Source organism: Alosa pseudoharengus, unplaced genomic scaffold (genome assembly GCF_046254945.1).
Source record: "Alosa pseudoharengus isolate Yale_2024_CS ecotype anadromous, Long Island Sound unplaced genomic scaffold, YU_APseudo_1.1 YU_APseudo_1.1_scf_3, whole genome shotgun sequence".
Taxonomy (NCBI): domain Eukaryota; kingdom Metazoa; phylum Chordata; class Actinopteri; order Clupeiformes; family Clupeidae; genus Alosa; species Alosa pseudoharengus.
In genome coordinates this window covers 14,254,335-14,267,405 of record NW_027468718.1, presented here as the reverse complement: position 1 = coordinate 14,267,405, position 13,071 = coordinate 14,254,335, and the positions used below count along the sequence as shown (strand labels likewise).

General features: G+C 39.8%; 1 protein-coding gene across 1 annotated transcript in view; it reads right to left on the bottom strand.

Annotated features, from left to right (window-relative positions):
- cryl1 (crystallin, lambda 1) overlaps window positions 1-13,071 on the bottom strand; it is a 46,059-nt gene that overhangs the window by 1,128 nt on the left and 31,860 nt on the right. The window contains exons 6-7 of the mRNA XM_076262538.1: window positions 1,326-1,434; window positions 47-153 (exon numbers count right to left, since the gene is read on the bottom strand). Coding sequence (XP_076118653.1) covers window positions 47-153; window positions 1,326-1,434 — 216 coding nt within the window. The remainder of the gene's footprint in view (window positions 1-46; window positions 154-1,325; window positions 1,435-13,071) is intronic.

Here is a 13,071-nt window from a genome sequence, read left to right as displayed (position 1 = left end):
TAAACATGAAATGCTACAGAACTGGCCTGTGCACACCCACATGTACCTTGTTCACCAGAGCAGCTTCCTCTCCAGAAAACTCAGGTATAGGCCCAAATGTCGACAACACCTTCCTCATTCCCACACGATAGCGCTCAAGATAGTCCTCTAGACCTAAATAAATGAGAAGTATTACCCCCAGGACTTCGACTACACCCAGGACATTGTTCCTCATTCAAAATGATTTGGTTCCACATCAGAACTATTACAACTATAATACATGTTTACACTTGAATGGCATTGTTCTTCCTTAATATCCATCCAACATTGAGAAAAACATAAAAACATAAAGACGAAAATAACAAAAGATTTCTTTGTTATACTTGAAGTTTTGGAGGCTCAAACAGATTGATAGGCGTCACGAGGAGGGTAACAAATATCTATAAAAATCAATATCTATTCCAATCAACTGTAATGGAAAAATGTCCTTGTCAAACAAAAAGCTTATTGTGCATCACTAATGTGATGGTTGGACAGGTTTGTTTCATTCATCATGACTAAGCAGTGTTTGTGGGTGAGTGGGTGCAGCCTCGTCCAGTGGTTGAGTTTAAAAGGATACTTATTCTTGCCAAAGTTTTCAAGCATGACGAGTACTGTGGAAGTTTATCTACCTAACGGTTATGGGCTGTACACTCTGAAGTCTTCTTCTGTCCTAACATTCCAGGACTAGTAGGTGGTTTACGTAACAGACGCACTCACACACACCACAAACAACAACAACAAAAAAACAAATCTTAAGTGTTCCAAAAACTAGAACGAACACCCACGAAATGGCAAGGCTCCAAGCCCTCCATTTGCCATTAGTCTTGGAACCAGCGTGTCAATGTGAGGCCGTCCATTCATCTGCACCTTCACGGGGCACGGCTTCTCTCACATGGCCAGACGGATCCACAGGCCCAGAGTCATTCTCCAGATTTCACACAGTTCTCTGATATTCACCATGTCAGTGAGGTCGCCCCCTCCCCTCCCCTCTGCTCCACCACCTCACCCCCAAACCCACACAAAACGCATATATGCACGTACATGTAGCACGTCCTCGCATAATAACTGTGCTTATGCTTATGCTCTCTCTTGGTCACACGTCCCTGTTAGCTCCGTCACGCACAGTTACATATGCACAGGACATGTGAATCGCAGGGTGTAAATATGACGGTGTAGTTTAGTATTATTACATTAGCACTGAGTAGAGTGAGTGAGTGACCTCTGTGAAGATCATGTTACTAGGAGACTTCATACAACCATACCAATGTTGTTGGGATATTTAAAATGGAGGGCCTTTGACATGCCTTTTGGTGCGTTGAGGTGCATGGTTTCAATTGGACCGATGAAGGCATAACGCATGCCCAGGCCTTCGGTCATCACCAGGTCTATGTCCTCCACGGATAGTATTCCATCCTGGAAATGAATAATATACAAAGACAAAAAAGATAAATAATTTCAATAAAAAAATACCAATTACCTTCATCCAATCAACATGTTACTCCTGCATTTATCCATCACCAAATCATCAAGGCTCTGACTCAACAAATCCTCTACCTGTACATTTGTCCATCTCTTGGGGGTCAAAGGTCAAACCCCTTCCCTTTTCATCCCATTAGCATGGCGCTAAAGCGTCTCCCACCATATTGGGTTTCGCTAATCATCTGATTCTGTGTCAGCAGGATAATGGGAAGGCACTCTGGGGGGAGTCAGGCCACTGTGCCAAGACGGGACCAAGCTGCTGCTCCGATTACCTGAGGTTACGGACACCGACTGGCCGGACCGGGTGAAATCAAAGCTCGAACACAGAACAGGAGCAGAGAGAGAGAGGAGAGAGAGACAGGGAAAAAGAGAGAGGGGGAGAGAAAAAGAGAGAGGGAGGGAAAGGGAGAGAGAGAGAGAGAGAAAGAGAGAGAGAGAGTGAGTGTGTGTGTGTGTGTTTAGGATGGGGAGAGAGAGAGAGAGAGAGAGAGAGAGAGAGAGAGAGAGAGAGAGAGAGAGAGAGAGAGAGAGAGAGTGTGTGTGTGTGTTTAGGATGGGGAGAGAGAGAGAGAGAGAGAGAGAGAGAGTGTGTGTGTGTGTGTGTGTGTTTAGGATGGGGAGAGAGAGAGAGAGAGAGAGAGAGTGTGTGTGTGTTTAGGATGGGGAGAGAGAGAGAGAGAGAGAGAGAGAGAGAGAGAGAGAGAGAGAGAGAGAGAGAGAGAGAGAGAGAGAGAGAGAGAGTGTGTGTGTGTTTAGGATGGGGAGAGAGAGAGAGAGAGAGAGAGAGAGAGAGAGAGTGTGTGTGTGTGTGTGTGTGTGTGTGTTTAGGATGGGGAGAGAGAGAGAGAGAGAGAGAGAGAGAGAGAGAGTGTGTGTGTGTGTTTAGGATGGGGAGAGAGAGAGAGAGAGAGAGAGAGAGAGAGAGAGAGAGAGAGAGAAAGAGAGAGTGTGTGTGTTTAGGATGGGGAGAGAGAGAGAGAGAGAGAGAGAGAGAGAGAGAGAGAGAGAGAGAGAGTGTGTGTGTGTTTAGGATGGGGAGAGGTAAAGGGGGGGACAGGGTGGTCTTTGTTCCTTTTTTTTTTCCGGGCAACAACGAGTCCGTTATCTCACAGTTGCGAAACGGCAGCCAGGCTAGGGTGTGTGTGTGTGTGTGTGTGTGTGTGTGTGTGTGTGTGTGTGTGTGTGTGTAGGAGGGGGAGCCGTGAAAAGAGGCCTTTCCTCTGCAGTAATGACCGGGGACAGCAGTCTGCTTTCTCAGCTGATCCACTTTCCACTGCTGGCTCACTCTCAAAGCTCCATCCTGGACCATGAGTGTGTGTGGAGGTATGGATTAGGGTTACCTGTGTGTGTGTGTGTGTGTGTGTGTGTGTGTGTGTATGTATGTGTGTGTGTGTGTGGCTGATCCACTGACACTGACAAGGTCTTTACAGATGACAGGCCGCTGCTATATCTCTAATAGATAAACTGTTCAAATGTATTGCATTTACTTGTTTATTAGGCACAGTGTTTACATGTAGCTCTGTTTCTAAATGCCTAACATACAAACCAATGGGGAGACAACATGTGACTGGCATTTTAGTAAGGAAAATAAGACCATGGGCCTTTTTGGAGAGCCTACTGTAAAATTGTTTGCGAACATTTGGAAGATATTGAACGTCCCCTGATGAGGTAAAGCTGGTTAGAACATCTCTGTTGGCTGAAAGGAGGCCTGCTCTCATGAGGTTAGCTCTGGTGGACCCATGTCAATGTCTCAGTGTGTTGTGATGGCCTGAGGCTTTGCACATCAGAAGAAAACCGTGAGCTCCTCCAACACCAGGCCAGGCCACATTCTTGACCTACATCTTAGTCCTATTATCTGTATGATGCCTTCCACTCAGTGAAAAGTCACACGTGTGTGTGTATGTTTTGGTTTGTTGTTGTTTCGTAGTTTCCATGGTAAGGATACAGCAGTCAAATACACAGCTTCATAACTGTTAGGTCTCCTTTCATATTTACTCATCAGTGACACACACACACACACACACACACACACACACACACACACACACACACACACACACACACACACACACACACACACACACACACACACACACACACCTTGTAATATGTGTATTTAAGGATGTTAATAAAGACTGAATGGATCCTTGTTGTCCCACTCTAGATATGAATGATGTGCTTGTGTAACCTTCCTGGGCCTGATTAATAGCCAGGCTACCAGGTATTGACAAGATTATCTGTGGTTGGATTTGCGATCCCTGAAGTTTCTTTGGATCTTTATCACAGTCACATGGTAATGTTAGGCCCTGTTTTATATTTCGACCAGCAGAGGGAAAAAACGTGCTTTACTTTTACCATAGGTATTATCCTTACTGAAGGTACCGTTGATAGCAATTAAAAGTGAAATAACCCTTTGTCCCTTTGAAAAACGTCAGTGCAAAAGGGCTCTGTGGAAAAAGCGAACCAATCAGTAACCAGGTTCTACACTACGTGAGTTGCCACACACTTGGTTTCACATGGCAACTTAGGAAATAGAGTAACCACACAAAGTGATAATAGTGATACCTTAAGTATCTTCAAATATCTCCATGACACTGTAAAACAAACCCAATACTATCAAGGCATTCCTGGCAAAAATGCAGACCTCAAAATACAGTCTCCAACCCTAACTCTAATCAGGCCATCTGCATGTGATCTGTATAGAAATGCCAATGCTTTGGTAGAAAACATAATTATTATTATGAATGATCATAATAAATGTCAGATACATTTTGTTTGGGTTTTGGGATTCAAAAACACTTGACTATTAATTTTGAAATGTTAGTTTTGTTCATTTGCTTTCTGTCAACACATCTACAGAGCTCCCAGAGTTGTGTTTAGAAATCTGAGGGCATGTTTTTTAAACTGTGGACACGGTTTTGTAATCTGCGCCCACTTTTCTTAAAACCTGTGCACTTAGTTATTCTAAAATCACTGTAACCATCCTCCTTGGGCTTATTACACATGTCTAACAGAATTTCGTGGACTCTTAATTTCGTGGACTGACACCAGTGTTTACAATTATTTACTTGAAATTTCTTTCCAGTAAAATGCACTCTAGTTTGACTTACCCTGCCCTAGGTAAAGAATGCTCAAACATAACTGTACCATAGCAAAATGCAATCTCTAAAGTTGAAGGTCTGTGGTCACTGTGGTCTGCTAAACATTGTTTCTTGCCACAATAAACAAAAATTGGTCTGTCAGCTGAAGGAAAAAAAAAAGAAAAAATAGATGTAACTCTCAACAACAATCAAGGTCAGCGTTACTTTATGATTGAATCTGTCCACTCTTAACCTCAATAACATACACCATTAGAAAATGCATACATCAATAAATTGACCTAAGCCCTGATCAGTAGATTTAACAGTCACTTGATGCTGACCTTGTTTGATCCACATATAGGGCAGACAGAACTAATGTCACAATGTGGCAAAACTGCACAGCTTTGGTCACAGTGATACCACTGAAACATGTTCAGTCACATGCCTAGGAAACATTTGAGCAACAACTACTCAAGTGTCTGGAGTGAACTGGTTCTGCAGCAGATGTTAAGGATTGCAGCTCCTGCATGCTCCATCACAACTTAAGAGAAGAATGATGCTGCAGGCCACACACACACACACACACACACACACACACACACACCTCCACTCAGCATGCCTTCAAGTCTTCCACTTGATTCTCAACTGAGGCGTATTATATCAAAAGACAATACTGACAGGGTACACATTTATGTGCGTGGTTTCTGAAGGTTTCAGAGTTAGATTTAATACAATTATGAATGAAATTTAAGATGAACTTCACACCCTTACCGGCAAAAAAATATTAACAAAAATCATAGTCCCAGAATTACTAGCAAAGGAAATTAACTACGGGCTGCGGTTTGTATCAGTTATCAGTTCCAAACTGAGTTTGTAGCTTTTTTACATTGATATATATGTATTGATGGAGAGAAAGAACTATACTCTCATTCCAGCGTAATAATAAAGATACATCATGGGTGCAGCAGCACAATATCATGCAGCATCTGAAAATAGTCCCAGTAGGCTAACTTACTGCAACAAGGTTAGGCTGCAGAAGACAAATTGGTTAGTGACTGGATTATTATGCCTGATTGAGAGTAAAGTTCCATGTCAAATCAGCCTAGAAAATCGCCACGTTTCATTTTCCGTTGGTCTTATTACACTTTCTAACTCGAGAGGAGACAAGTTTTAAATAGAAAAACTATCGGAAATCTTAGTCACTTTTAAACGTGATGCTAGCAGGCGAGATGCTAATGGTCTAATCCGATTCAATGATCTATGCTAGGCTGGAGCTAAAAGTGGTATCGCCAGACTCAGAGAATGGCTGGATGAAATGGAGAAAGGTAAAAATCAATTGTTTAACTCAAGGGGAGGTGGAAAATTAGTGTCATTCCCCAAATGGTGGATGATTATCATGTTTGACCTCAACAGTGAAGACCCCTTGTATGCGGTTTGCTTGCATAAAATGATTCCACAAGTTTTGCAACAACACGCCAACAAACACAGGTATACAGTGGCTATTCAAAACGACGTAAAAAATGACTGAGACTTTGAATAGCCCAGGCTACGTTGGACTGTCTTTAGAACTTTGAATAAACAAACAACAATTACGACTGCAAGGTCCCAAATTCGTTAAGGTCACAGGGTTCATGTAAACTTCAAAAAGTTCCCGGAAGTGATTGACAATGGATTAGAATGCATTAAACTAGATGTACCGCAGAGCAGTACAAAATATGACCGCCGCCCAGTCCAGCACATTTTTTCCACAAAAATAAATCACGCTGAAAGGCATATATGATTCTAACTGTCTCATTAAATTGCATTATCCACTCAATTCCAAAATTGTACCAAAGTACCAAAACATGTAAAATTCATTTTATACAATGCCACCCCTATCTTGCCTGTTCATAATTCTGAGAAATTCTTGAATTGTGTGCATGTGTGCGTGTACATGTTTATGTTTATGTGTGTGTATGTCTGTCTGTGTGTGTGTGTGTGTGTGTGTGTGTGTGTGCTTGTGTGTGTGCCTGCGTATGTGCCTGTGTTTGTGCATGTGCATGCATGCGTACATATGTCTACTGTGTGAGTATGTGTCATACGTATGATTACTGTGAATGTATGTGTGTGCGTGTCTATCTGTTTATGCACATGTGTGCATATGGAATGGGTTAACATGACCCCTGGAGGCAAACATACAGAAAAAATTGGTCATCCTAGGCCCTACGGTTCTCAAGATATTCACAGAAAACTCTGTTGGTGTACAGTCACTAAATTATAAATTAGATTAGATTCGCTGCGCGGCGGTCATAATAAGCTACTGTTCAATGACAGACAGAGCCACATTTTTGGGTAATTGACAGCCAATAAATGCATTGATATACAATATTTATAACACAGTGTAATTATTGTGTAAACTGTGTAGTAGAGCCCGACTGATAAAGGATTTTGAAGGACGATACCGATACAAATATTTGTTGATTTAAAAATCCGATATTCCGATATCGGCCGATATATATATTTTTTTTTCAGAAACGCGCAACAAAACATTAATACATTTCATTAACATTAGTTATTTGTAGTTATTTATGAGTATTGACTAAAATAATATGATAATGCATTTTAAAAACAAACTTGTTTATTTTTAAATAATATTGTCACAGTGGAACAGAGGAACATCGAAATATATTAAAGTTCTGATAAATAAAATGTATAAAAATAGAAACTTAAGATATAAAACTTAGTCTTTTGAACAAAAACACAATAACAACATCAACCAAATCAAAGTTACCAGTATTAAAAGACTTGGTAAGCTTCATAAATATAACTTTGAACTAAGACTTAATAATTACAAAAAATAATGATGACATTATTACTATCATCATCATCATTTGTATTATCATTAAACAAGATAAAGGTCACTCCTAAATGTTTGAGTGTGCATGTGTAATAATTAGTCCCTATTGCCTTATAAGCTACCTTATAATTACAATGTCAGCTTGCTTATCCCTTTACCTGCACTTTTAAAATTATTTCCATCAAGCTACATCAAACCATTTTCAATCATCAGTTGCTGCCTGCCTTCTAAAACCTACTATTTAGTGATCTAAATCCATTATGTAACCCGTTAATGCTGCGGCTGAACGACAGTGTCTTACAGACACTTGGCGTCATTGGATTTCACACACGTGTAAAAGAAAAGCTAACTTTTATGCACAAGCTACGTTTTGCACAAGCTACGTTTTGCACAAGCTACGTTTGATACTTTTTCTCTATGTCTAAATGTTCACTCCTCGCACGTCTAACTTACATTTTACAATGCAGGGACTGTAACTACAGATATACTAGTTATAAATACAGTAATCATTACTTTATTTAGGCAGAAGTTCGTTGTGGTTTCCAAGCTCATTAATGTTAACGTTAGCGGTCTTCCACTGATATTCATGGCATTAGCTAGCTTTGTGGTTAGCTAGTCTATGATGGGCCATAATTTAGCAATGGATAACGTCATACTGCAAATTGTAAAACATACGCTTTCAAAATAACAGGCCGGGGAGAGATGATACTTCTCACTGCTATAACTGTCACGCTATTAAAGAAATACATCTTCAGTCACACTGTCAAAAGTTAAAAGGACAGTCAGTCAACTACACTGTAACAACGTAACGTAATTACTAGCTAATTCCGCTTCACTCTCGACTTATTTAACAGCAGCAAAACTGGACATTGTTTTCACGAATTTTGTCATGCTTATTTGAGTTAAGAGAACTGATGGGGATGTTCTTTTAATTGTTATTCAAGCAATGTATGTCTCGTGACCAAATCACCATGAACACACTTCACTGATGATCTCACTCGCGGATAACTTTCTCTCTGCCCGACTCTGGCTGGATCAGCAGGTTGCAGGATGTGTGGCGCGTTATACACGAGTGTTGCCAGCAGGGACGGTGTAGAGTGCCCTCTGGTGGACAAACTATACAACGCCAACACTCATGACATGGTTGAAGGGTGTTTCGTCCGTTTTTATTTTATTTTTAAAATATTCATTTATCGGCCATTATAAATGCCGATACCGATAGTTTGGGAAATGCCTAATATCGGCCGATAATATCGGCCCGTCGATAAATCGGTCGGGCTCTACTGTGTAGTTATCCTACCATTACAACAATATTAAATTAAATTCCAGACCGTAGCCTGCTAAATATCGGAAGGTGACCTTTTTTTCTCCCTTTTACGTATGTGTCACTTAATATTAATTTCTGTACAAAACCAAGACTGGAGATTCGTTAGAAAATGCAATAGCACCCACCCCATAAGTGTAGCCTAGGCCTTAGGGGTGTAAAGATTAACCGATACGTATCGGTATCCGTTTTTAACATGTAAGATACGGCTACATCGATATGTGAAGCCCCGTATCGGAATAAAACTGAAATGAACCGGTCGTTATATCGATTTACTTGTTACAAATCGGTTCATAACCTTTTCTGCTCGCTCAGACTCTGATTTACCAGAGCCCGTTTACAGAGAGCCGGATCACTCCCTATTAACTCCATTGTACCTGCAATCTGCTGCAGTTCCGCTAGGGGCGATCACGAATAAGTGCAAAAACAATGGGGGTCTATGGAGCTAGACGGCTAAATGTGTCTCTTTCACCTGGTTGTCGTTGACAAATCGAAGATTGGATTGTGGTTTCTGCAAGATCAATATGGATTATAGGTCAAAAGTTGAATGAACGAGTACTTACGTCCTTTCGATTTCTTACAGGTTGGGTCGTTGTTGCCCACAACTCACTAGCTTGCTGCTAATGAATGACGTCATTGACGCATTTGAAAGGCTTTTTAGAACAAATAAGTGACTCAAAAAATATAATACTCAGCGGTGTATATTTTCTCTGCCCCCTCTTTCGCATGCAACATTCCAATTTCTGGCCAAAAAATTATATCCCGAGAAAAGTGGATTTGAGGGGTACAGCTCCATAGAGCTCCATTCATTCTGCACTTATTCGTGAGCGCCCTCATGTGGAACCAGAACAGGAACTGCAACCAGTTCAGAAACCGGAAGTTTCCCGAGAGTGGCGGTTCTCCCCTTATTAGACATTCTCTGGATTTACGTTGCAAGCAGCGCGTTCATCCCACTTCCTGTTTTGAAACTACACGTGGCACGGATTTGTGGGTAATGAAGTTCGTTTTGGGCTATACTCATTGTCCAAAGTAGACAAAGGACTTCATTACCCATACATCTACTGCAACTTAAGCACGTGACAACTCGCACTCTGTCGTTGTTTGACAGATTTTACTCTTTTGTTTGTCAAAATCCAGCGCGAAATTAAACACTTACTATAGCATTCCTAAACGGCAACGATAGTCTGTAGAGTAGCCTTACGTTTGATGAAGGGATTTCCTTAATGTTAAAGAATAATTTGGCCCTTGCTGCTAAAACGATGTACAAATTATTATTATTTTGTTCATATTCACTCAGACTTGGAACAAAATAGGCCCAGTTCATTGATATGTAGGCCTATGTTGTTCTAGCTATGAGAAAAGGCCAAGATTGTCTTAAGCACCGTTTTATTTTATTTCGGTATTGTCTTACCTCAACAATAGGCTACAGCTCCTTGAAAACAATCAGATATAACTCTATAAAATCTATAAAGTCTATAAAAATGTATTTTTATGTTGTATCTGGCTGCTTTGTTTGGCTGAAATGTAGACTATTCTTTTTTCATTTCAATACAATATATGATACAAACCTCAGTTTAGATAATCATATTCACACATTTGTTTTTGCCTAATTGACATGACCATGATAATTTATAATATAAAATTAATTTGCACCTTAAGCAAATGATAAAAAATCTTTCAGAATGCTTTCCATTCTTCAACTGCATCGAACTGCATCGAATCGCATCGCATCGAATCGTACTGAATCGTTTTTTATGAACATGTATCTTTTCTTGTATCGAATCGTGCCCATGTATCTAGATGTGAATCGTATCGTCTTTTACATGAGAGATTCACACCCCTACTAGGCCTATCTAAATTATCGTTATAAAAAAAAAAATGACCTCCTACAGTGACTCGAAGAGCTGTAAACAGTGTTTTTGAGACTGCGTGTAGCCAGAGCCCGTTTACGGAGAGCCGGATCACTCCCTATTAACTCCATTGTACATGCAATCTGTTGCAGTTCCGCTAGGGGCGATCACGAATAAGTGCAAAAACAATGGGGGTCTATGGAGCTAGACGGCTAAATGTGTCTTTTACCTGGTTGTCGTTGAAAAATCAAATATTTGATTGTGGTTTCTGCAAGCTCAATATGGATTATAGGTCAAAAGTTGAATGAACGAGTACTTACGTCCTTCTGATTTCTTACAGGTTGGGTCGTTGTTGCCCACAACTAGGGTTGTCAATCAATTAAAATAATTAATCTAATTAATTACATAATTTAGATGTATTAATCACAGAGTAATTGCATATATAATTTTTGCTGTGAAAGTATTTTAAATATTTAAATTCAATGAATCATTGAATAATCAGCATTTGTGACATTAATTTCAAAAACTCTTTTATTATTATTTTCACTCTTCAAATAATTGTCATAATAATCTATGATATGACCTAATATGCTGAGGAAATAAATTCAAAAGTGCTTTGGGAAGAAGTTTTTTTTTTCACATACATGTACAAGGCATTTCAGGCCACAGATATGACCTTGGGGACACAATAAAATTAAATTAACACTCCCCTCAATGTCAACACTTATTTCTTTGCATTGATGTATATAGAGCACATTCATTGCTGCAGACATTACAGGATTACAGGACTTTATTTTCAACACTTTATTTTTATCAACACCATCAGGCCGTTTTTTAAAAGTAAATGTTCCAATCAATGATCCAGGCATCACGTTTTCTTCTCTCTCCTTCATTTTACAGTCTAATTTTTACTGACTAGAACTTGGGGTCAAAGGTCATACAGAATCGATTAATCTGCACTAATTTTTTTAATCAGTTATTTTTTCTCAAATTAATTAATCGAAATTAATCAGTTATTTTGACAGCCCTACCCACAACACACTAGCTTTTTGCTAATGAATGACGTCATTGACGCATTTGAAAGGCTTTTTAGAACAAATAAGTGATTAAAAAAATATAATACTCAGCGGTGTGTATTTTCTCTGCCCCCTCTTTCGCATGCAACATTCAAATTTCTGCGCAAAAAAATACATCCCGAAAAAGTGGATTTAAGGGGTACAGCTCCATAGACCTCCATTCATTCTGCACTTATTCATGAGCGCCCTCATGTGGAACCAGAAACGGAACTGCAACCAGTTCAGAAACCGTAAGTTTCCCGAGAGTGGCGGTTCTCCCCTTATTAGACATTCTCTGGTGTAGCCTACAAAAGCGATGGAGCTCCAGTGACATTTTAATTTTGCAACGAGAAACTGTAACACAGCTAGTCTAAGTCTAACATTAACTTGTTTGAGTTTTCTCCCCAACGTTTTCTCTGGTAGTTCTTCACTGATTTGAGCTAATGAGCGAAAAGCCTTAAGTAGCTATAGCGTCTCGGGAGAATAACAAAAAAAGTTTAAAAGTTTTCTAACATCTCTCCAGTGTAATGGTGGGCATGTTAAGTTAACCGTAGCATTACCTACACAGTAGCCTAACCCCATGGTAATGCGAGTGATCATAATAACATATAAAACGTGATATAGTCCTTGATAAATAACCAGGCTATGAACTCATAAACAACAGCATTTTGTCACCGTTTGTCATTCACCGTGCTGTGAATACAGCATTAAGATGCTAGGCTAAAGGGCTTGAGATTCAGAGAACCTGCATGGTTGTGCTCATCCTGTCAGAAAATAGCAATTTGATCAGTGATCATGCATCATATCAGCGCAAGCTTGGTTTGAAACTGGTTTCTGGGGATTAGTAGGGCGGTTAAGTGCAAAAATCGATCACTTTGCAATAAAAGCATCAAATTTGGTAGGTAGGCTCACAAAGGGGGTCTGATCAGATTTAGGGCCGTAGGCGCTCGAAATTTGACCCCTGGGGGTCATGGCGGCCCTTTTTTTAAAATGGCCACCAAATATGGTTTTCGTAATGGGGAAATGGATTAAAAGCTGCCAGAAACATTAAATGCAATAACATATTTCACCATAAATTTGGTCGGAAGACTCACAAAGGGGGTCTGATCAGATTTAGGACCGTAGGCGCTCAAAATTTTACCCCTGGGGGTCATGGTGGGCATTTTTCAAAATGGCCACCAAATATGGATTTCATAATGGGGAAATGGATTAAAACCTGCCAGAAACATAAAATGCAATAACACACTTCACCATAAATACATGTAAATATGAGCACACTTTCACAAAGAAGGTCTTTAAACTTTAAAATATAAGATATGTTTCAAAATTTGTTCCTGTAATACTAAATATTACTACATGGGTTAATGAATGATCTATACATTTATGTAAATTAGACATCACAATGACAAATGATTAAGAGCTGATC